Source organism: Anguilla rostrata, chromosome 1 (genome assembly GCF_018555375.3).
Source record: "Anguilla rostrata isolate EN2019 chromosome 1, ASM1855537v3, whole genome shotgun sequence".
NCBI lineage: Eukaryota > Metazoa > Chordata > Actinopteri > Anguilliformes > Anguillidae > Anguilla > Anguilla rostrata.
The window spans coordinates 4,297,218-4,323,118 of record NC_057933.1 but is presented as its reverse complement, the minus strand read 5'-3'; the positions used below and the strand labels follow the sequence as shown (position 1 = coordinate 4,323,118).

Sequence of the window (25,901 nt, the reverse complement as noted above, 5' to 3'; positions counted from 1 at the left end):
AGGGGAGCGTGCTTTCACGAGAACGAGAGCGATGAAAAAATAAAAAATAGCAATAACCAAGTTTTCCTTTTTCCAATGCAGTGTGTGTTCACATTTAACAGCCCGAGTCATTTGTCTTCAGTTTCTTTCAACCACAACAATATTTATATACTTTATTTCCTCCCGGAAGTTAATGCGGCTTGGAATCACATGGGCTGTTTTTGCATTCAAACCCAAGGCTGAAATTTTGAGCCATAATATGACTGGGGAAGTGAACCCACAGATTTACATCTACGAATAAAGATGAAGATCCGGTGTTCATTTATCTGCAAATGTACACTTTAACCACATTACATTTGACTTCCTTTTCAAACCAAGTGTAAGACATGGGCACTGTATCTGTTGAATGCGTAACAGGCTAGCAGTCTTAAGAGAGATGTGATCTGGACAGTCCACATACCAGGCAGCTTTAATAATCTTTTCCACTGTTGTGTGAGCTTATTTCCTTGAAAAAACTTTTCAGTCACACTTTCATCTGCACCTCCACAGCAGATGTATCAGGAATGTTCCAGGGTATCAGAGTTGTATTTGCTTATTCTGTAGCCCTGCAAGCCTTAATTGCACCATTTATTGGCTCCCTCGTCGTGTTTAAGTAATGCCTCTAGAGAATTGAAATGGGTTTTTATTTTATAGAATACAAAGAGCGGATCTTCAATGTGAGCCACTTACCAGGATGAAGCAAACTAAGTGTATGTGATTCGTATTCATATTCAAGCTGTAACAGCAGTTAGAAGTGAAGTGTGGGGTTTGGGGCCTAGGCCATGTAGCCCAGTGTGTGTGGGTTTGAATCTTGAGTGGGGCATAGCTGTTGTCTCTTTCGGCATGGTGCTAAGCCCACTTTGTTCAACAATTTTCATATTCGCCCTCATAAGTATCATAGTGTTGCAATACATTTTTCTGATCTTTATAAATATATGTTATTCTTAGAATTTTTTCATTTTTTTTGTAAGGGAATAAGGCAAAGATGTATAGAAATGCTCAAGGTCCTCAAAATGATTACGTTGAGGCTGAGGACCCCTACCTCCCCTGAACCGTGCTGGCCAACAGCCACTTCAGGCTACAATGCAGTGGCTCTATGACACATGACACATAACAATAACTTATCTATCACCAACATAAGTCATGTTGCTATTTAGGACAACATGAATGTGAAACCATTCTGTGAGAGTAATATTATCAAGAAGGTAGAAGTCATACAAGGTTTTATTCTGCTTAGTGACATAGGGCAACTTGGCCTGTATCTGAGAGGTTGCAGGTTTGAATCTCAGGTGGAACAGTGCTGTGGCCCTTGAGAGAGGAACTTAACCCGAATTTCAGCAGTAAATAAACTGTTTTTTTTTTTTTTTTTAACTGCAAGTTGCTCCGAAAAAGTAAATCTAATGTTTACATCAAAATATAAAGGTTATTGTTGAAAATATAAATGGGGGAAAAGGGAAAATGTTTTTAGATATTATAGTAGACCGCTCCTCCATGATGCCTTCTCGGACCCCGGTTTGGGAGACCATGCATCAACAGGTCTGAAATCGGCTCGCTGGTATTCCCTCTCGCAGCTCCATCAACAGGGCACTCGGAGTCAGGATGGGAGAGCACGGCTATTCTCCGGTTTTAGCAGGGGAGCCTCGCCACTGCGCCAGGGGGTTGGACAATTACCCACAATGCACCGCGGCTCTATCCCAGCGGCTCTGGGGAAATCATCGCAGGGCACGAGGGAAGCGAAACGGGTCGCGGATTGAAACCGGCTCGGTTTGCAGCGGACGCGACGCGTCACTGCCTATTGCGTCGTCACAATTAAACCGTGTCTGGCTCGCATTGTCTGTGCCTGTGTCCTGTCAATCTTGTGCGACAGAATATTTTACAAAAGGTTCGCGCGAGACAGCCACGGGTGTAGTATTCTTCGTTATCATTTAATAATATTTTATTATCAGTTATTATTTATCCATGCCACTTACATTACATTATATTTATTTAGCAGACGCTTTAATTCAAAGGGAGGTACAGAAGTGTGTACCAAAGGTCGCTGGAACACACAGGTTCGATAAGTTACAATACTCATTTTGTACAGCTATTCATAGCCAAGAACACAAAGTCCAGTTCACACAATGAACATTATTCTCACCTGACCTACAAAATTAGGACAATAATACAAAGTACAATAAGTGCTGGAACGGAGGTACATGTAACATGAGTGGCATGAAAGAGGGGAATTTAAGTGAAATGATCCGCAGAGTGGTGGCAGTTCGTTAGTCCAGATATAATCTGAAGAGAAGCATCTTCAGACCACAGTGGAAAATGGGCGGTGAGGGAATGGTTCGTAGAGACTGTTAGGACCCAGCTTCTTCCCGTGGAATCAAAGTCAGGACAATGCAGGAACTCGCCAAGACAACAAACACTTTACTGGAGAAAGTAAAATTTTATCGTAAGTCGCACTGGCCAGCTGGTAGGTCACTGAAAGACAACACAAGTTCACGGTGCAGCGTCCCACACCGCACTGGTCTTCTAGCCTGGTTTAAATACCCTCTGAGGCCATGACTGGGCACGCGTGTCCATCCGATCTGCGAGGGCCTATCGCTTTGTTCCCTAATGACATTTGTTCTGAACATAAACAAACTATGCCCTTAATGTTGCCTGATACCGTACGGCGTCACTACTTGCGGGGAGGAGAAACACTCCGAACCCATCAAGACATATCTGTAGAGGCGTCTGTAGACTCCTCGCTGGCCAACAAGTGTTAAACAAAGTTTGGTAAGCACTTTCATAAGGAAAGCTACTTAACACTGCCATTAAATAATCTATAGCTCTGTCTGTCGGTCGGTCGGTCGGTGGGTCCACAGAAGTGTCCCACCTCGTAGCGGCCACAGTTTTCGCCCCAGGAGGCTGAAATTTGGCATGGAGGTTGGTCATGACCGAAGGTAGGGCTGAGTAACTTTCAAGGCCGATTGACCAAGAGGGGGCGTGGCGATGGGCGTGGCCTATCACAAAAAGGCGCATAACTCCCGAATGGATTCACAGATTTGCACTTGATTTTGTGGAAAGGTTGGTCATGAGCCAAAGAAGAGGTCACGTGTTTGTGTGAGGGTGTGCGCGTGGATGCATGCACACATGGATGCATGCGCGTGTGCAGTCGCAGCTACTGCGGATTTGCGCTTGTTGTTTTATCTGTTCCAAGGAGAGGCACTTAATGAGAGGGCCTGGTTCCTGATCACTCACTACCGAGCCAAATACAGTGGAAAAACACAAGTTTGCTTGAGCACCTTTTGCTGAGGGTGACAGTGGTTGTCAAACAACTTCTTTCCTACGAATCACTGAAATAGCCCACGACCCGCGCCCCACCCCCCCCCCCATCCCAAAGGACTGGACCGCAGGCTATCACGGACCACGGTTCAGTTTTAGCACTGACCTAGGCCGACAGTGTGACGTAGCCGTTACTGTACGCATCCCCTTTCAGCAGTTTTCGCGCAAATATACGCGGGGATAATAACCAGGTGTTTGGCGTGGCTGTGCACGTTACGCGGGCTAATCGTCGGTGTAGTGACGAACGGTCTGCGTTTTAAAAGTGCACAGCATTTCATTTTTTTTCCCCAGACCACACGACAATTATCTCGGACAGTAATTATACATTTTGTGTCGGGCGAAGCTTAGCTCGCGGGGCATTGGCTAATGCCGTAGCGGGAGAAGGCGACGGATCGCTCGGAGCGTGTGAAATCTTTGCCAGTCACGCCGAGTTGGCTCACAGGAGGCACCGCAGAGAAGTGGATTTTAATTCCCGGGTGGCACCGGGCACCACAGGTCCCACTATAATTAAGAGACCATCGGAATGGACTTGGGTGAACTCCTGTCTCTCAGTACTCTATGAATCTTTCAGAAGCACAGTGATTGGTGGAATTTAAATCCACGTTTAAAGTGTGTTGGAGAGCTCGGACGTCACACAGCAGGTAAACTGTAAACCATTTGTAAAATAGTGGTTTTTTAAGCCCTCATAAAATGATGCAGGGCCTAAATCCAAACTGGAAATGCAATCTGCTCGAGCCAATGAAATGGCAAAACATGAAACCGTTATTTCTGTACACAAACACACAAATAAAAACTGTCCCATCTCTTTCTTTCATAACGCAGAGGGCGTTAAATGTGGGCTATTTCTCTTATTTGGTTGTACTGGGCAAAGCCATTCCCGCGTCGCTGACTACCTTCAACGGACAGCTCCAAGCTGCAATGCAGGTGGCTCGCAGCAGCGATTTGCACGAGCCCAGTGAAGGACACAAAGAGGGTGCGTGCGCGTAGCGGTGAGGGGCGGGGGAAGAGAGGGATGAAAAACAGGACTACGGGCAACGCACAGACTCGCGCTGCTTACGCAGATCACCGAGAGAAGTGAATGGGCGGACTCCTTGCCCTTGCGTGATCAGTAAGACACTGCAATGCAATTGCATCGAACCACGCGCCTAAATATGCTATTGTCCCTCCTCTCCAGTAGATGACACTGTGGAGGCCATTGAAGTACCCCCGGTTTTTCCTCCCTCCGCCCCAGTTCTGTTCCAACCTTCGTAAAAAAATGGGTGTGTGTATCTTGAAGGTTGTGTTTAGCAACGCGGAGTCTCTCGCCCGGCGTGGGAGAGGCTTGCATCGCTGGTAAAGCTTGCAGGCAAATCGCAGAAGGCAGACGCGGAACTGAGAGAGACACGCGCAGGCAGAAAGCAGACACTTGAGCGTTGCAGGCGTTAAACAAGCGTTTTATCTTGACCGGACAGGGGACACCGCTCGCCTGCTTAGGTAAACTGGCTGACAACTACAGCCAGGTAAAATCTATCTATCTGGAATCTCCAACAGATAACCTGACTGTCAGTGCGGCCGAACTCTGCCTCTTCTGGTCTGAACTCGATGGAGACTCCTCTTCTTTCCTGACAGCACATCCAATTTTCCTGCGTAGCCAGTTTTCTGGCGACCGGCCGCCGAGAAGAAATGAACATCAGTATATGTTGATATATGTATGGGCTGTATTCCAGCTAGCGAGCCAAGTATCTCGCCGTTGACACCTTGGGCTATAATGATTCGTCATTGGCACCGGAATTCGTGTGACTTCTGATTCGGTGCTTATGTTACCTGTGTTTTTTTTCTTTTCTTCAAAGTTTGGGGTCGTTAAATTGGTGCGCACTGATGAAGATGAGAGGCTTGGTGAAAGTGCTTCATCGTACAGGTCACGTCGCTAGCTAGCTACATTCCACATTTCCTGCTTTTGCTTACTAGCTAGCTGGATACCTGGTGCCGGGCTCTCTCCCTGTCCGCTCGCGTACATCCCATTGCGGTAAAGCTAGCCAACCAGCTAGCAAGTTCTTTTTTTGGGAAATTGGCGTTTTAAAAAATCATTGCCTTAGAACTGGCTGGCAAAGTTATTTCTGTCCTGTTACATAGTTAGCGAGCTAAGCTAATTTGTTGTAGCTAATAGAGGAGAGTAGTTCTCTTCACCCAAACATATTCCAACATGCCCGTTCGAGCACTTCCACGGCTGGCGGTCGGCCTGAAGACGGCATACGAGCGGGGACTATTGCTGGTGATAGTGATGATGTTAGTGGCCGGTACCGTGCTGCCCCTCGGCGCTGCGAGCTCCCCGGAGGTGAACGGCAAAGAAGCGGGCAGCCCCAAGGATGCCCACGGGACGGATCACGGGGGAGGCGGTCACAACATTACCCAAAAGAACTTCCCCGTACTCGACTTCGACTTCAAGCATGTACAGATGCCGTTCGAAGTGTCACTATGGGTCCTGCTGGCTTCTCTGATGAAGCTAGGTAAGTGTTATTCTTCTGGCTATGATAACGTAGTTAGCTTGATAGAGTGACTTTCACTGATACTCCTCGCCTAGCCTGTTGAATCGCAACATCTAACTTTCTGACGAGTTTCTCTCACTAAAGCATTAGTGCCAACATCAATCCAGCGTGATAAAGAGTAGTTTATTTCATGTCTTGTGTTAATGCAAATTGGCCTCAACTGAATGCGTTGTGTGTGGCGTGCACACGTGACACCTGGCTTTTGTGGAGCGTTAAGTCATTTTTCATTCAGAAGATCAATTAATCGAAGCGACTGTCGCCTTGTCTCGAAACTTGTTGGCAGAGCCGGCCGCTGGCGTGAACACTATGTAGAGTCGTTCGGGTCAACGACCATCCTTGGGCCACACAGTACAAGTTCAAGTGATGGGTGTGATTTATCTTTGAGAACAGTGGGGCACAGCAGACCTTGGGCCGGTTCTGCGTGTTGGAGTCGTGGGGGAGAAAAGCTTTGTGCGCTCCGAGTGAATACACATACACACAGAATTTGCAAAGCGCTGCAACGTGCCTGTTCCGCTGTGCACGAGCTGGGGAAATCGATTCCCGTTGCACGCCAGTCTCTGGAAACTACGCAGGCTGATCGGTTTAATTACGGAGGACGGATGGCTAGAGATTCCCCCGACCAAAGTGCAGAAGGCTTTGTAGGAACGACCCCCCTCTTTTTCGAGTCTTATCTTAAGAGTCCAAACTGCAGTGTTAACTTTTTCTTTGGTTTCGTTTAGCGAATTGTTTTCCGAGCAGTCTCCATTCGTAGTGCTGCAGTGGTGTACCTATGCACCTATTAGTCTACCCGCTGAGAGTCGAAAGCCTTAGTACAGAATCTTTATAAAGTAATCAAAGCTCTATTTGTTTATCGCTAAGTGCCTGTGCACATAACATTTTGTCACGAGATGTTTTGGAATCACAGCGGGTTGTTTTAAGACACAAGAAGGCTACTTTAGAAATGAAGGGGAAAGCAAGTGTGACGTGACCATCATTTTGGGCTTCGCTCTTGCACCGATGTGGTGAAAATTTAGAAAGTGTACCACTGTTCCAGATGTGCTATTTCTGGACTTCAAGACAAATACTTAAGGCATGGTGGGGTGTAATGTTTCTTAAATGTATGATATACACCTTAATGTGTAGTGCGTATTTATAAAATGTACTGACAAGGATGTCGAAAGTTTTTTACCCAAACTGTAAAAATTTATCCGGGTTTACCATTGAAAGAGAGGTGCTTTGTACTGGTCAAACAAAATGCATGCTCTGCACAAATTTCATTAACTGTTTAAAAAAAAAAAAATGGTGAAGGATATTTTGTAAGTTCATACGCCCGCCCCCCTCCCCCTCCCCCCAAAAATGGGGAATGCTTTTGTGAGCGTTTTTCATCTGCATAGTACAGCTCGGTTCGGTGGGGCAGAAGGAGGCGTGTGCTGTGAGCCAGAATTGGGCCGGTGCCCAAGATGTGCGGGGCTGTGAAAGGGGGTCCTGCCCCTGAATGATTCGCTGGAATTTTAGTCGAAGGCCGTGTTGTGAGACGGTCTCCCCGCGAGGGGTCCAGCGGGTGATGATCTCTCTCTCTCTCGCTCTTGTCTGTCCCCCCCCCCCCCCCCGGGTCACTGCTCAGATGAGCCCTGCTGCTCGCTACCTGGCAGTCCTGTAATGAATTGGCTGCTGGGGATGTATTGTGTAGCGGAGGCGAGATGTGGCAAGATGTTCCAGGACTGCCCAGTATTGTGTGAAGACTGTTCTGTTCCTGTTACCTTTGGAGGGCTGCGTTTCCCCTGCAAACTAATTACACACACACACACACACGCCCTCTCTCTCTCTCACACACACACACACACACACACACCCCTCTCTCTCTCTCTCACACACACACACACACACACACCCTCTCTCTCTCACACACACATACACACAGACACACATGCACACACATCCTATCTGTCTCTCTGACACACACACACACACACACACACATACGCGCACACGCACACATACATCTTCAGATTTAAGCTTCTCCATGGCTCAAAGCCAGGAAGTTATATAATATAATTCAGAATGATGTATTCCAGCTGTTGGTAGTTACATACAGGCTGTCTCGGTGTATGTTACAAGCCATTCTTGTACTGAAAGGGAAAGTATGCAAACGTTATTTTGGCTGCTGTCAGGCCAGCTTATCACAAGTGCATCCATTTCCTTGAGAGATCTGTGGTTGAATTGCTGTTCGCCAATAGTAGTGAAGTAGAACATGAGATTACGTCTCTGAGATGAGAAAAGAAAGCTTCCATGACACCCTTTCCTTAAAACCAGCCAGAAAGTACTCGGGACACGTTGTAAACGCAGTGAGCGATTAGGCCATGCTTAGATTTCAATCTGAAACAATTTACTCCGTGTGTAGAAGCTCTTTGGGCAAAAAATGGACAAAAATTAAAATGGATCCTCCTTCCCTTGCTTCCTCATTAGACTGGCATTAGAATTTGTTAGACTTGCATTACACTGACATTAGAAAGCATTAGACTTGCATTATAATTGCACTAGAATACGCTCGTCCTTATCTTCTTCTGTCCCTCTTCACCTCACAGGTGCATTTGTTTCTGTCATTGCTCCCTCTCTCCGCAGTCCTCTTCTCCCTCCCTCTCTCTCTCTCTCTCTCTCTCTCTCGGGTGTGCTCTCAGGCCCCCTGTCTGCCCCCTCCCTGCTGTCTCACAGCATGTTCAGGAAGGCACCCCCCACCTCATCATCCTCACCCTGGGGGGTGGGGGGGGGGTGGGCTGTTCCTGATCAGGTCGGAGAGGGAGATAGGGAGGAGAGAATAGGGGGAGATAGAGAGAAAGATGGGTAGAGGGAGAGGATGAGGTACGGTGAGAGAAAGGTAAAAGGGAGGGATGAAGGGAGGGAGAGGAAATGAGAGGGAGGGAGGGTGGGAGGAAGGAAGGTGAGAGTGAGAGAGTGAAAAGGGAAGAGGCAGCCAGAGTGATGGTGACCTTCAGCGCAGTCTGAAAATGCTGGCGACGCCCCCAACCAGCTGCACTGCTTGGCATGTCAGTGCCTGTACCACCCCTGTGATCTCCTGTGCTTGTGTGTCCCTGATCAGTGTGATGACTTTTACGCCCCCCCACCCATGCTGCCCCCCCCCCCCACACACACAGAGGGATCATCTCTGATCAGAGAATCACTGTGTGAGCTCCGTCACTGCGGCTGAATGTCAGTAATCTCCAGGGAGGGGTGAGCCAGAGAACCCCCCCAGCCCCAGCCCCCCCCCGCCCCCCCCGGAATAATCACCCAAATTACTCAGCCCAAACAGCTTGGGAACACCCTGGGCATGGCCATATGGAAAAAATAATAATCATAATCTGTTTTTTTCTGATGCTTGGGTGATGCACACTATTGAGTGTTAATCTGACTAATGAACAGAGTATTCACTATAGCCTGATTAATAAACGAAAAGGTGCTTGCTAGGTTTTTGAAATTTTGATGGCAGTTTTTCCCTTTTCTCCACATATGCCAAGTCCTTGGCTTTGTTCTGTTATGCATACTTGCATTCTGTGTAGTTGATAGTACATTCTTCCAAGCATACTCGCTAGAATGTACTTCAATAAGTATGCTTCAGTTTTGCTACATTTGGAACACTCTTGGTGACATTGTGTCTAGGGGCGGTTTACTTGAGTACATAAATGAGAATGGGGGGGGAGGCACTGGAAAATCAGAATTAATTAATTCATTAAATAATAAATGAATGAATGAATGAACTAATTTGTACATCTTTCAAAACTAATTGCCATTCTAACAAGTCAAACTGTGTGCAGCCTTCGTGTTTCGTCTACTGTAAAATGTAGTAAGATGTCCCACCCCTAATTGTCACTAACGTCACACTACCTGAGACTCCGCAGGAAAAACAGAAGTATGCAAAATTAACTCGGAGCACGTAGAGCTATGCATCGATGCATGCCTGAAATTCTGGGCCACGTCTGGTTCGGTAGTACGGTAGTGTTTGGGGATTTTAGTGTGTGCCTTATGTTGGCATGCTTGTGGTTTGTCAGAACACATGTGACAGACAATATGGAGACCGTACTTCCTGTATGTCCTAATTCTGAAGTATTTTTGCATAATGGCGCGCAGCCCTTAGCCTGATTAGCCAACAGTGTACTTCTTGATCATCAGGGAAACATTACATCACATTACAGGCATTTAGCAGACGCTCTTATCCAGAGCCACTTGCACAACTTTTGCATAGCATTTATGCACCCCTACAGCCTTCACTGACCCAGCCCAGCCCCCCCGCCCCCCGCAGCAGCCCCACCTCATCATGTCTGCATGAATATTCATGAGCCTCTCTGCCGGCTGTGCAATGACATCACTGGGGTTTTGATTGACAGCCCCCTCGGACTGACTGCTGTTGTTAATATCTCCCGCTCGTTAGTCTTCTGTATGTGTGAATAAAGACATTAGTGAAATCATAAAAGCAGCAGGAGGTTACCAAAACCTTTTCAGCTTCGAGGTTCCCAAAATCGACCACCCTGTGGCTGAGAAGGCCCCCACCACATGGGGTTAGTGTTGGACACCGTTACCCACAATGCCAGCCAGTACGCAAACATTTATCTCAAGGTCACACCTCAAGGTCGTAAATATCACGGGTTCTGTATATCACATTTAGCTGTTTCAAAAAAAAAAAATGAAGTATGTCACTAAGTATGACTAAGAATGCCTGCTGACTGCCTGTATGAATGTAAAATGGAATGTAAAACAGTTCCTACGCTGTCTTGGCAGAGTGGCTTGGAGGGCGGGGCGGGGCAGTTCGGTGTTGGGGTTGGGTTGTTGCGCTGGGTGCAGAAAGCTCTGCACACACCTGTGACCCATGAGCGTAGGTGGCCGTTTGAACTGTGGATGGGCGTGTGTGTGTGTGTGTGTGTGTGCGTGTGTGTGCGTGTGTGTGCGTGTGTGTGCGTGTGTGTGTGTGTGTGTGTGTGTGTGTGTGTGTGTGTGTGTGTGTGTGTGGGGTGTGTGTAGCGTGTGTGTGTGTTTAGGCCCCCTCATTAGATAAGAACAAAAAAAAAGAAAAGAACAGGGAAATTGGTAGTACGGTCTCCTGTGTACATTAACAGGTCAGATTCAGCTTTAACTGGCTGTTATCAGCGTATCTGGGGCTCAGCTACGGTGCGTGAGCCGGGCTACAGCCTGCGGCCTGATGTAGCGCTTTGGGCCTGAATAACAAAGATAAACAGGCCTGCGTATCAGACGTCAGCTTGCCACAGCTCTGGAAAGGACTGGGTCTGCAGAAAATGTGGGCTTCTAAGAAGTGTCAATAAGCAATCCTTCAGAAAAAAAACATTCCTTCAGGGTATGGAGAGATTATGATTTCAGACAACATGAGAGTTCATCAGTGCTGGGGAATGAATCGTTTCCACAGTCAGGACGCCGAGGAATAAGCTTGTTTAAAAAAACAAGCTTCTAACGGAAGCTTGGGGCTCAGCCAAGGTTCTCAAAAGATTGCTGGATGGATCCAAACTCATTCTGAGAGCTTGTTGAGTTAATCATTCGTGTGCAGGAAGTCTGGACGCATCAGGTAACTCCAGTCCTGGAGGGCAGGCTTGCTGTGTCTGCAGGTTTAACTCCAGTCCTGGAGGAGCTGCTCAGTGTCCTGCAGGTTTAAGCTCCAGTGTCCTGGGAGGAGCTGCTGTCTGCAGGTAATCCAGTCTGGGCAGGTCTGAGGTTTAACTCCAGTCCTGGAGGGCTGTCTAGTGTCTGCAGGTTTAACTCCAGTCTGGAGGGCCGCAGGGCTGCAGGTTTAACTCCATTCCTGGAGGGCTCACGCAGTCGGGCTGCAGGTGTTAACTCCAGTCTGGAGGGCCTTGCAGAGTGGGGCATGTCGCAGGTTTTCTCATGGTTTTGGCCTTGGAAACCAGGCGTGTTGATGTGTCAGCCAGTGAGTGACTTAAATTAAGGCCCAGACTCTGAGCTCCTTCAAACAGAGGAGCGTTTCTCTGGAGGACAGGCTGAGTCACCAGCTGTCATAAGGCTGAATCCATCTCAAATGAGCACTTTCGGGTTTCTCTCCTGACACACACTGGCTTTCAGTGGTCTGTGCGCCTGCTGCATTAACCCTGCACACACACACACACACACACACACACACACACACACACACACACATCTACTTACATCTACCTTTACTCATTGCAGCTCGGTTGCAGTGAGGGTTTTTTTCCTTTTCTTTCCTCCATTGCACACATTCTGTTCTGGTCTGTGACTGCAGCAGAGCTGAGCGTAAAGAGGAAGTGACTGGGGGTGACTGTTCTCTTTGTTATGGCAGCACTACAATAGCGGCAGTGGTGGGGGGGGAGTGGGGGGAGGAGGGGGGTGGGGGGATGGCAGAATCTTTTTCGGAGCAGTGGCTTCATAATCGGTGGGGGGGGGTGGGGGTGGAGGTGGGGGGGGGGGGACCTGCGGAAACTGTACGGCGGAGGGGGGAGTCTGGCTCCACCGCGTTTCTTGCGTGGGCGAGACGTGAGAAGAGACGCCAATTCCCGCCAAAAGTTGATTTGAGGCCGCCCGCAGACGGCAGGAACCCCGCCCCCCCCCCCCCTTCGCCAGCGCTCGCGTGAACGCTCACCCGCCGCGACGGTCGCGCCTTGCGCGGGCGGGGGCACGGCTCCACAGCAGCGGCTTCCACTCATTTGCATCGCCAGCTTGCGATTGGCCGCTTGACGCTCTGCCAATCCCATATGATTTCCTTAGCCATAAGCTGCCCGTCCGGCATAGCTTGCTCACAAAATGCACACAGTGGCCCATCTATACGGCTGCATATCTTACTGAAGCAATTAATCCCTTACGTTCATTGTAATTTTATTTATTTTTATTATCAGCCTTGATTTATGCCAGGTAGGTTGACTGAGCACATATGCACTTTTGCAGCTACACCCTCCACCCCACCCCACCTCACCTAACCCCACGTTACCTCACCCCACCCCACCCCACACCGCCTCACCTGCATGTCTTTGGACTGTGGGAGGAAACCGGAGTACCCGGACGAAACCCACGCGGACACGGGGAGAACACGCAAACTCCACACAGAAAGGCCCAACCCGAGATACTTCTTGTTGTGAGGCGACAGTGCTACCCACAGCCTGCGCCACCGTGCCGCCCACACTATTGATGACTAATATAGCTTGCGCAATCTGGTATTTGAACCTGCAACCTCTGCGTTGAAAGTGCAGTTTCTTAACCACTGCTGTCCTGTTTACTGTAATGGTGGTGGCTGGGGAGAAGGTGAGAGTTGCTGTGCGTTTCCTCTTTAAGGAAAGGTGAAGTTGTAGCTGTTGCAATCCCACACTCGGACCCTGTTGAAGATGGTAGGCTTTTGCGACCCTAACCAGTCAGTGCATCTGTAATGCTCTCCAGAACGGAGAAAATCCCTGGTGAAAAAACAGCATAGTAAGCATCAGACCTGGGTCAAATACGTATTTGTTTTTGGATTCAAATACTTTTCTACGCTTTACTGATCTTGTCTGGTGCATTGGAACCAATGAAATACTCTCGAAAAGTGCAAACCCCGCCTTCTGGTCATATTGGCCGGCTCAATTACACCAGGCGAGATCAACAGAGCACAGAAAAGTATTTGAATCCAAAACAAATATGTATTTGGCCCAGGTCTGGTAAGCATGCTTGATGCAAATTTTAATTCCGTTTCAAGCATTCTTAAGTATAAAATAGTATACTTCAGGTGCACTTAAGCGTACTATTTTACAGAATTCATGCTAAATTTTAGGAAATGAAGAATAGAGACTCCCGTGCTTGAAAGATAAAGTGGTCATTTTTCGTCACCTCTCCATGTGGCAGGAGATTTTCAACAGCCCTAACGATTCAACAGCACAGTTTACAGCAGACATCCAAAAACGCAACAGGTTTCAGTGAATGCAGGATATACAATGCAACAGGCCTCAGAGCCAGACAATGTTTATTTTTTTTTATTTTTAATTTTTGTATCCCTTGATTTATGTACACCCTGCCATAATGGTTAAGGAATTGCTCTCATAGCCCAGAGTTTGCAGGATCGAATTCCCGGTGGGGCATGGACGGATTGCGTTTTAAAAATATACCACCTGGTTAAATCACTCTGGGTTGCGGGTGTCTGCCTGGCAAAACAGATCATATAGTTATAAATTATGATTTATTTTAGTGAATAATGAGCGTGGTCTCACTGCAAGAAGGTCCTGGGTTTGAATCCGGCCTGGGCTTTTCTGTGTTGGAGTTTGCATGCTCTCCCCGTGTCCGCGTGGGTTTCCTCCAGGTACTCTAGTTTCTGCCCGCAGTCCGAAGACATGCAGGTAGGCTAAATGGGGGACTCTAAATTGCCCATAAGTATGCGTGTGCGAGGGAATGGTGTGTGTGCCCTGCGATAGATTGGCGGCCTGTCCAGGGTGTATTCCTGCCTCTCGCCCAATGAATGCTGGGAATTGATGGATGAAAAGTCTGGCTCCTGTCTTGTATGTTAAAGTCATTAGCCTACATCAGTGTTTATTCCATTAATGGTTGAGTTAATAATTCATTTGGCCCTTTTCTGGGTCAATGACGATTTTTATATAGTTTTGAATCGGTGTGGATCTACAAAGCCTTTTGCGGTTGTTTTTTGTTTGCCATACAAACTGGCAACTGTAGGTGCCCGGATTTTTTGCAAAGGGCGTAAAAGGCGCTATCTACAGTAAACAGTCTGAGTTAGGCGGCCGTGGTTAGGGTGTGTGCGAAGACAGATGCCGTTAAGTGCATTTCTGCAAAAAAAACAAAAACAAAAATCCCGATATGGCTCGTTATCAAGCAGGCCACCCTGACACAGCAGATTGGGATTGATTTATTTGTCTAATTATTGTGCTGCGGAAATCGACATTTTAAACACTTCGCTGCACGGCGATTAGGCTTCTGCGTTTGCTTGACTGCTTCTCGTCGTTATTCCAATCGAGTCCGATTTTCAAAAATGGTTTTCTGTTATAAGACAGTCGCGCTCTGCTGTCCGTAACGACACATTGTTCCACTAATTTTAGCTTGGCGCCACCGGAGAAGACGTTGAGGACGAGTTGGGGAAAGATACGCGAATGAAACCGCATGCCTATGGAACAACAAAACAACAACTGAAGCAACAGCAATAAAAAAAACCAGTCAGACTCAATCTGACGCTTTCAGTTCCGCAAATGAGCCAAACACGTGGGGTGATGACGGCTCGGTGATTTAAAAAGCTGTCGTTAGCCCCGAGCGGGACCGCATTTTGTCCTCGCGCGACAGGGCGTCTGTTGTGTAATTATGTACGGCAGCGCTTCACTTGACGATCAGTAGTCTTCAGAAACGTTAATTTCCCCCTCTAATGATGGGGTGGGGCGATGTAGCTACTGCCAACTCAAGGGCCGTTAAAAGTAACACTGTTTTGCGTAGAGGATAACGGTATTCTGTTGGTATTTGCTCTGGTGCCCAAAATAAAACATAATTTTTGTTCGGCCACAAATTACATTCTGACAGATTTAATTATGCGGTGAAATTAGGACATTTTTGGTCTGCTTGTCTGCGTGTTTTTTTAAAACTTATTTTTCTGGTTGATGTAAGATATGAAATCCTCTTTGGTCAGCTGGGACTGCAGTCTGGAATAATATTTAAGTAGCTTGGCTTGTGACCAGGAGGTTAGAGGATTGAGTCCCATGTGATTTCTCTGAGCCCTGAAGCGAGGCAGTAAATAACATCATTCGTAACGCGTAAAATTGATGTTAATGTATGCGTAAAAGCGCAGTACATTTTTCCATAACGAAAATAACCGTCGAACAAATATGAAAACAACACAAAACAAAACAGACTGGTTTTTAATTTATCAAAACATGTGAATAATAGATGCATCCCTATCTGGAAAAAAGGATATTTGTGGGAGCTCCGTTTGGAACTGCAATTAAGACCAAATAAAGATTTCCACTGGAAGAAAAAGAAATTGACTTCCACGCAAAATGGTTTTAAAACTTTCAGATAGGCCTAAAGTAAACCTAACGTTTAGCCCATTGTGATCAGTCAATGTTTATATTTTCCTAAATGGCTAAATTTGCCCATATTTATTGATGCGGTCATGTTAGGGGACCTTGAATAAAACTTTCGGAAAACATTTAAGAAAAGTTTGAGATCCCCCTGCGCTGTAGGTGAAACAGGCTTATATACCCTCCAACCCAAAAAAAAAATGTTGCGGTAAATGTGAACTTTTATGGCGGGCACATTCACGCGGGGGCGGAAAATGGTTTTAGCCTCTTATCGCCGTGGCGCTGCCGTCCCCTAATCTTACCGCCGATAGCGGCTGTGATTACGGAGGTGTGCCGCGGGAGACGGGGGGAGGCGGGGAAGCGATCTAGTCGCGAGGATTATGGGCGGCATATTGCGCGCGCGCTGGATGCAGGGCGGTCTCATCAGTTAAACGGCTTTCTCGCAGCTTGGTCACGGCTCCGCGTGAAATCTTCGCAGAACCCTCTCGCTGATTGAGGAATCACTTCGAAATAATGGAGCAGGTCAAAGAAGAGGAAAGAAAAAAGGATTTAAAAAAAATGGCACAGTTATGGGGGGAAAAAAGATTTTGGATCCAACTTGGTGGTTTCCGAGGGCTTTGGGAAACGTGTGTCTTCTTGGGTAAGGGGCACGGAGGTATCTCAGTCAACCAAGGGAACGCAAGTGGGCTGTTCTGCAGTTTGGTTCTGGCCTACAACTCTTGCTGCACCAAATGCGTGGATCTGGCCTGCTAGCAGGGGCATCATAGTGGGGGGAAAAGTGGGACTGACTACCCAGACTGACTCCCCCCCGAATGGGGGGAGGGCCCTTGAAAAGCCTGGAATGATGCGTGAGAGACGTGGATCAAGAGAGGAAGGGGGCCCACAGAGACTGCTTATGTATAGGGCCCAGAAGTTTGTGCTACACCCCTGACTGCTAGATTAGGTCCAGCTTTTTCCAATAACATGCTGATGTGCGTGTGATACTTTAGGATAGCAGTGTGACTAAAATACACTACGTTGGTGCCGTAAGTGAGTTCCATTGTTGCATTTGTCAAAAAAAAAAAAAACATACAAAATAACCAACATGTGTGCCAAATTTTGTCAGATGGAGATATTTCACTTATTACCCACTCACCGTAGAAAGATGTCTGGAAGCAAAATTACCCATAATTAATCCCAGGTGGTAATTCACTGAGCAGTTTGCATGCAGTGGATCATTGAGCAGGATGGGAAAATGTGAATTGGCTCAGATGTCCTGGACAACAGGTGTGGCTGATTCTTAAATCAGGAATTAAGGAGGGGCAGGAATCTCAGAAATGTCTCAGAAACGGGAATTCTTTCTTTTCATTAGTGGACATACAGATACATGTACACATGCATGCACATATGTCCATGCACTCATATATACAGGCACACATGCAGATATGTACACAGACACACACACACACGCACAGGCACACGTATTATACACACAAACATGAACGTGCGCACACACAGACACACAGTATTATAAACCACTATTATACACACAAATGTGCATGTGCACACATACACACACGACACACACACACACATCCAATCGATTGTCTTACTCTGACACTTCTCTGCCTCCCCATTTGTCTCCTGGCAACTGGAGGCGTTGTGTCACCAATGATGCAATGGAACCTGGCTGCCGCCATGCAGGTCGAACCTGAGCGGAGGCAGGTGACCTCACCTGAGCGGCCGGTATCGCCAGACGGGACGCCAGGCAGCGAGTGACGTCTTTAAGAGCTACGGGAGTTTCCTGGCCGTCCGTCCTGTTTTCAGTTCCTCCTGCTTATTTGCATTGGCAGCCAGACGTCTTCTGTATGAGTGCGCACGTACACACCTCTCTGTTTAAGAAGTTTTCCGTGTGTGTGTAACGGGGTAATTAAAGTTTAATGAGCGTTAGCGTAGCCTGTGCAGCCTGACTCAGCTCATCCTACACCACCACAGAATCAAATCTAATAATTAAAAAAAATAAAAAAATAAAAAAAAAATTTTTTTTTTAATTTATGCGTCACTTTTCTATTCTCAGAAAACGCTTCTGCTCAAAGCGTTTTCTGAGAATAGAATTACAGTGACGCAGAAGGATTGGATAAAACAGGACGTAATTGCAGATAAAATGACAGTATAAATGTCATGAACATAATGAATGGAAGTACTCCCCTTACATGCATATTGAATTATTGTCAGAAATATTATAACGTTTTTGGAAAACGTAGCGATTCGGTGTAAAGTGAAATGGCCAAGTGCAGTGCAAAGCCGACTGGATGTGTTCTGCGGATTTGTGTTTCAGGCCTACCTGATCACAGGGATCTTTTGGCTTTCAAAATGGCGGTGGTGTTTGGTGAGCTTCCCGGCTTTTTGCATGGGTTTGCATGTCTCCGTCAGTCTCTCTGGCCTCGATCAGCAGGTTCTCCACCATCGCTCTAGAGCAAGGCCGCCTTACCCAGTTTTTGGAGATCTATCACTCCAACCCTAACAAAGCACACCTTATTCAACACCTAGAGCAGGGCTGCCCAACCCTGTTCTTGGAGATCTACCATCCTGTACTTTTTCACTCCAACCCTAACAAAGGACAGCAGAGCTAGAGCACGGCTGCCTGATTTTACTAATTAGCAGCTCAACAAAGATCTCTGGATGTTGAATGAGGTGTGCTTTGTTAGGGGTTAGAGTGTAAACTTACAGGACGGTAGATCTTTAGCTGTTGAATGAGGTGCTCTTTGTTAGGGTCGGAGTGTAAACCTACAGGACAGTAGATCTCCAGGAACAGGGTTGGGCAGCCCTGCTCTAGCTGTTGAATGAGGTGTGCTTTGTTAGGGTTGGAGTGTAAACTTACAGGACGGTCAGCATCTCACCTGTTGAAAGGCCGCTTAGTTTGGGTCTATCATCAACCTAACAAGAATATCCAGCTGTGAAGGGCTGCTTGTTGGAGTATCCGATTGTAAACTTACAAGGACAGCAGGTAGAGCACGCTGCTGATGTTAGCTTATTAGCAGCTCCCACAATAGATCTCTAGCTGTTGAATGAGGTGTGCTTTGTTAGGGTTGTAGTGTAAACCTAAAAGAGATTGGTAGTCTCTAGCTGTTGAATGAGGTGTGCTTTGTTAGGGTCGGAGTGTAAACTTACAGGACGGTAGATCTCTAGCTGTTGAATGAGGTGCGCTTTGTTAGGGTTGGAGTGTAAACCTACAGGACGGTAGATCTCCAGCTGTTGAATGAGGTGCGCTTTGTTAGGGTTGGCGGGTTCGACGTCCCGTCAGGCCGAAGTGGCGAAAGGCGCTTCCTTTAGGGGAGGCCGCGTTTGAGTGGCGATGGGGGGGGGGGGGGGTGGTGGTGTTGGGTTGCCGCGGGTAAGGGGGCGGGCAGGAGGGCGGGAGGTAACGGAAGAACGTGGAATTCCTCACCCAGCCTCTTAATCAGCCGGCGTTGAAGTCCGCGCGCGAGCGTTACTACGGTTACCCGCCGCCGTCGCTCCCCCTTGGCTCCTGAATACCGTCGGGCCGCCATTTTAACGGCGTTTTAACGCCTCGCTGTTACGGAAAAACTCGGAGAGCTTTCACCTCCTCGGCACCAGCCGCTTTTAAAGCAGAAAGGTCGTTTCATTATGCTTTCATTTCCTGTAGACTTCATTAATTTTATATTCATGGAATTTAATTTTGCCCCAACTGTATTTTTAGTTTTATTGTAATGTATGTTCCGTTCAAGCCATTACAAAAACATTATGAGGCAATTTTCTGTCTACATTTGATGGGCGGCAATAAAGCTTTTTAAATTTCCGTTTAACGCTCAACAAAGATGTCACAGGCTGAGGTCATTGAAGTGTATGCGTGTGTGTGTATGTGTGTGTGTTTGTGTGTGTGTATGCGTGTGTGTGTATGTGTGTTTGTTTGTGTGTGTGTATGCGTGTGTGCGTGCGTGTGCTGGTTTTTATTCCTGAAATCATTCCTCCATATGGTGTCCTCTGCACACTAAACAAGATTTCTAAACAAGAATCGCGTTTTTATTTGCTCATAAAACATGGATATTTTAGTGCACTTTGTCCCATTTTTACATGAAAGTCGCCTGAATTGAGTAGTTTTCAGGGAGCAGTGGACTTTTTCTTCCCTTGTCGTGTGATTCAGCTGTTTTTGTCTTAGCTGAGCCTCAGTGTAGATGGACGGTGTCTCTCTCTCTCTCCTGTAACTCACTCTCTCTCTCTCTCCCTCTCCTCTCACTCACTCACTCTCTCTCTCTCCCTCTGCTCTTTTTTATGTCAGCACCCTGCTTTTAAAGTTTTAACCAGAGAAGTAGCTCAGGGTGAACCGTGGCCGACAGGGAAGAGCTTTCCGAGCTTTACCAGAGTGCCCCACCGTCTTGGCCCCGAGGTGTTGCTGGTCCTGACGGAGGGGGCAAGGCTGTCAGTCATCACCTGAAGGAGCTCAGTGCTCCCTGCGATGAGTCACCACCCCTTGCACGGCACTCTGTGTTCCCTCTCACATGCCCCGCCCGCTCGGTGAGGTGGGTGCAGCTGTAACGTCCGATCGATTGACAGCGGCGGTGCACGGCTCCAGTCCTGCTGGATTTCACTGTGTTCCAGCACTTATGTTTGATTGGTCAAAGTATCCGTGCTCTTTATTTCCAAGGCTTTGATTGGCAGCTGATGGAAAGGAAACCACAAGAAAACCTGCAGACACTGCAGCTCCTCCAGCACTGGAGTTAAACCTGCAGACACTGTGGCCCTCCAGGACTGGAGTTAAACCTGCAGACACTGCAGCTCCTCCAGCACTGGAGTTAAACCTGCAGACACTGCAGCTCCTCCAGCACTGGAGTTAAACCTGCAGACACTGTGGCCCTCCAGGGCTGGAGTTAAACCTGCAGACACTGCAGCTCCTCCAGCACTGGAGTTAAACCTGCAGACACTGCAGCTCCTCCAGCACTGGAGTTAAACCTGCAGACACTGCAGCTCCTCCAGCACTGGAGTTAAACCTGCAGACACTGTGGCCCTCCAGGACTGGAGTTAAACCTGCAGACACTGTGGCCCTCCAGGACTGGAGTTAAACCTGCAGACACTGTGGCCCTCCAGGACTGGAGTTAAACCTGCAGACACTGCGGCCCTCCAGGGCTGGAGTTAAACCTGCAGACACTGCAGCTACTCCAGCACTGGAGTTAAACCTGCAGACACTGTGGCCCTCCAGGGCTGGAGTTAAACCTGCAGACACTGCGGCCCTCCAGGCCTGGAGTTAAACCTGCAGACACTGCAGCTCCTCCAGCACTGGAGTTAAACCTGCAGACACTGCAGCTCCTCCAGCACTGGAGTTAAACCTGCAGACACTGCAGCTCCTCCAGCACTGGAGTTAAACCTGCAGACACTGCGGCCCTCCAGCACTGGAGTTAAACCTGCAGACACTGCAGCTCCTCCAGCACTGGAGTTAAACCTGCAGACACTGCAGCTACTCCAGCACTGGAGTTAAACCTGCAGACACTGCAGCTCCTCCAGCACTGGAGTTAAACCTGCAGACACTGTGGCCCTCCAGCACTGGAGTGTAACCTGCAGACACTGTGGCCCTCTGGGACTAGAGTTGTGCAGCTCTATTGTGCAGTCTCTTGATTGACATTTACAGTCCAATATTGAGTTTGGCTGCGTTCCCTGGGCCTTTCGGCTTCAGATACACTTTCTCTTTTGTGTTTATGGGTGTTTCTTTGGGTGTTTCTTACGGGTGAGTCTTTTGGGACTCTTGTGTTGGAACATTAATACCCCTAAGCACCACATAACAGTATATCAGTTATCAGTCAGAAGACAATAGATGTGTTGTCACAGCCGTTCTGCAATTTGATTTAAAATTTTTTTTAAAATGCCGACTTCTCTTATGGCTGAATAGAGAGGGTAATTCTGTCCCTCCTTGGGGACACGGGCCTTCGTACGCCATGGTATGTGGTGGTGCAAAGAGCTTGTTCTGCGTTCGGCTGTTCTGGCCTGGAGAGCTCGCTCAGCGCTCGGCTGTTCTGGCCTGGAGAGCTCGCTCAGCGCTCGGCTGTTCTGGCCTGGAGAGCTCGCTCAGCGCTCGGCTGTTCTGGCCTGGAGAGCTCGCTCAGCGCTCGGCTGTTCTGGCCTGGAGAGCTCGCTCAGCGCTCGGCTGTCCTGGCCTGGAGAGCTCGCTCAGCGCTCGGCTGTCCTGGCCTGGAGAGCTCGCTCAGCGCTCAGCTGTTCTGGCCTGGAGAGCTCGCTCAGCACTCGGCTGTCCTGGCCTGGAGAGCTCGCTCAGCGCTCGGCTGTCCTGGCCTGGAGAGCTCGCTCAGCGCTCGGCTGTTCTGGCCTGGAGAGCTCGCTCAGCGCTCGGCTGTCCTGGCCTGGAGAGCTCGCTCAGAGCTCGGCTGTTCTGGCCTGGAGAGCTCGCTCGGCACTCGGCTGTTCTGGCCTGGAGAGCTCGCTCAGCGCTCGGCTGTTCTGGCCTGGAGAGCTCGCTCAGAGCTCGACTGTTCTGGCCTGGAGAGCTCGCTCAGCACTCGGCTGTTCTGGCCTGGAGTGCTTGGCTGTTCTGCTTGCAGGACAAAGCCCTGACAGATGTGCCCTGGGAGTAATGCAGCCGGGGACGTGGTGCTGACAGCCTGAGGGCCTGAGTCCACACACACACACACACGCACACGCACACGCACACACGCACGCACGCACACACACATACACACACACACACACACACACACACACACGCACACGCACACACACGTATGCACACGCACAGACACACACACACACACACACTCATACACACTCACACACACACACACACACGTATACACACACACACACACACACACGTATACACACACACACACACACACACGCACACGCACACGCACACGCACACGCACACACACACACAACACACACAAAACACACACACACACGTACACACACACACTCACACACACGCACACACACACATGCACACACACACACACACACACACACACACACACACACACACACACACACACACAGACTTGTACGTGCTCTCTCACACAGCCCCTCTCCCTGGGCTCTGACAGTGGGATGGACGCTGGTTATTTATGGCGCTTGACTCCCGGATTGTGGGGTCAGAGGAATGTGCCGGTCCGGGATTGATCTGGCCCGCAGCCGGATTGGGAAGAGCGCACGCAATTCCACAGGGACCGCGTCCCGAAAACCGCCCGGCTATAAATACAGCGCGTCAGCGTTCCCACGCGGAACAGCCGCCATCACCGCGCGCCGATCTGTCGCTTACATCATCGCCACACAGAAAGGTCAGCGCCACTATCAGAATTTGCATCATCAGTCCTCAGATAATTTGCAGATTCTCGTAATAAATAATAATGTGATAATTCTTTCAACCCCCGTTCTGTTCAGTTGGCGGTACTGGGCTTTTCATTGCGTCTGGGTATGTTAGCGCTAACAGACGCATTATGTTCATGAATGTTCTCGAACGCCATGCTGGTTTGGTGACTCTGTTTGTACTCGGCCAGGCCAGTGAACAGGTAGGGAGTGGTAAAGGGGAGCGATAGTTTGCGATTGTTCTTTTTTCCTTTGTTTTCAAAAACTAGGTCAGCGGTCTCTCTGTGTTCAGCACAGGGATGTGTGCTGAGGTTAGCTTCCTGTGTGCTGAGGTTAGCATGTTAGCCTTCCTGTACACTGAGGCTAGCATGTTAGACTCCTATTCGCTGAGGTTAGCCTCCCTTTGCATTGAGGTTAGCACATTAGCCTCTTATGCGCTGAGGTTAGCTGCCCTTTGCACTGATGTTAGCACGTTAGCCTATTATGCGCTGAGGTTAGCCTTCCTTTGCACTGAGGTTAGCTCGTTAGCCTCCCTGTGCGCTGAGGTTAGCTTTCCTTTCAGATTCAGATTCAGACAACTTTATTGATCCCAAGAAGGGCAATTAATTTGCAGCTTACCCAGTCCGTACACACAACTCCAAAACTCACCCCTTTGTACTGAGGTTAGCTCGTTAGCCTCCCTGTGCCCTGAGGCTAGCCTGTGTGTGTTCAGCTCTGAGGGTAGCCTGCCCAGCTTCAGGGCTCTTTGCGAGCAACAGGCTGGACGAGTTCTGTGTTTTGTAGCTGGAATTTTCCTCCAATTTGCCAATTTAGCACCTCAGGAGGGTGTGAATCCTCAGGCTGTTTCCCTCTCTCTCTCCTTTTCTTTCCTCCTCTCTTCCACATTCACATTCAGTGGGCCTTGCTGGCAGGAAATGCATTTGTAAACATTGTAGATAATGAAAGGGCAACGTTTAGGCTTAGCCTTAATATGGAGGAAGAATTGTACTGTGCACCAAATCTTTCTCTCCTTTGTCTCCCATCCTCCTATGCTCTCTCTTCCTGTCCCCTCTCCCTCCATCCATCTCTCCCTGTCTTGCTCTCCCCCTCTGTCTTCCTCCCACCTTCTCACCCTCACTCACTCCTCCCTTCTTCCTCCCGCTCTCTCTCTCTCTCCCTCCCTCCCTCTCTCCCCCGTCTCTCTCTCTCTGTACTCACATGCCATAGCGCTTGGTAACGTGTTGCTTCCTGCCTCTGAGGGGAGGAACAGGTTGCTAAATCACACCTGTTGATCAGGTGGGATTACCTTCCTGTATCACATGGAACCCGTTTCCCAGCCAGTCGCCTGACTCGGCCTACCGCACTCCAGACGGCTGCACCTCACGCTCGCGGGTGATCATGTGACCGGGCCCATTGCACGCGTGATTCGGTTCTTTCGCTCGACGGAGTTTTCCGTCGAGTTCCGCGGGCGTCCTTTCACCGACACAACCAGAGCGGCGAGGGAGACGGACTGAGACGGGGAACATCGGAATTTCACGCGGGGCTCTTGTGATTATTATTCGCAGAGCGGAGCGAGTTTGTTCAGAGCGAGTCGAGCTGCCGGAGGCCTGGAGTCAGGCTTTGTGGAGTTAGGCTTTGTGGCATTTCGGCTGCGAGGGGGCCTCTCTGAGCGTTTGCGGAGCTGTGGACGGTCGCCCGTCTCTTAAAGACGAGCTCCAGGGGCCCGGAGCCATGTTTCCGGGACGGGGGAACGGCCCAATGTGGTTTTGGGAACAGTCAGGGGGTCTTTTTGGTCTGTGCCCCCCCTCCCTTCTTCCCTGCTGATGACAGTTAAGCTTCAGCGCCTAAAGTACACTGGCCACCCAACCGTCCCCAGCAGACCCCCCCTCCGCTGTGACAGTGGTCCTCTGTGGGCCCAGGTGGCTGGTGGAAGAGAAACCCGACGTCTGGATGTGAAGCCAGCCTACCGGCAGGGTTCTGGCCCCTTCTGAAGGGCTGCGGATCAGGGGAGTGGTTTTGCGGTATGGTTGGTTGCCGCCAAATAGCCACGGTCCACAGAGCACTGTCGTTGTCCCCTGGAGGCCAAGGACCGCAACAACCTCGGGTACGGCCACTGAAACGAGGCCGTGTGAGAAATGGCAGCTGTTTCTCATGCGCATCCCCCCCCCCCCCCACCCCTTACCCCCCTCCTTTACTCTCAAATTTGGAATGCCGCCTTTGATGTCGGTCTGTTTTCGGGTGACTGAAATGCACCCCTCCCTGAGCGATACTGGGGCCGGCTGCAGCTGCCATCCACAGATGGCGGCTGTGTGGTCCGGATTCGGCACCAGACCGTGGGGCCCATCCATGCACTGGAACAGTACCTTAACAAGATACCAGACCGTGGGGCCCATCCATGCACTGGAACAGTACCGTAACAAGATACCAGACTGTGGGGCCCATCCATGCACTGGAACAGAGCCTTAACAAACACCAGACCATGGGGCCCTATCCATGCATTAGAACAGAGCCTTAACAAATACCAGACCATGGGGCCCATCCATGCATTAGAACAGAGCCTTAACAAATACCAGACCATGGGGCCCATCCATGCATTAGAACAGAGCCTTAACAAACACCAGACCATGGGGCCCATCCAGGCATTAGAACAGAGCCTTAACAAACACCAGACCATGGGGCCCATCCATGCATTAGAACAGAGCCTTAACAAACACCAGACCATGGGGCCCATCCATGCATTAGAACAGAGCCTTAACAAACACCAGACCATGGG

At 49.0% G+C, this 25,901-nt stretch overlaps 1 protein-coding gene across 2 annotated transcripts in view; it reads left to right on the top strand.

Moving 5' to 3' along the window:
• The first annotated feature begins 4,386 nt into the window (after positions 1-4,386).
• The window catches only part of slc9a1a (solute carrier family 9 member A1a), a 65,155-nt gene continuing 43,640 nt past the window's right edge, over positions 4,387-25,901 (top strand). For both annotated transcript variants that reach the window (XR_010323836.1, XM_064297009.1), the window contains exon 1: positions 4,387-5,816. Coding sequence is in view for 1 of the 2 variants with exons in the window: in XM_064297009.1 (XP_064153079.1) it covers positions 5,513-5,816 (304 nt within the window). In the remaining variant the exon portion in view is untranslated. The remainder of the gene's footprint in view (positions 5,817-25,901) is intronic.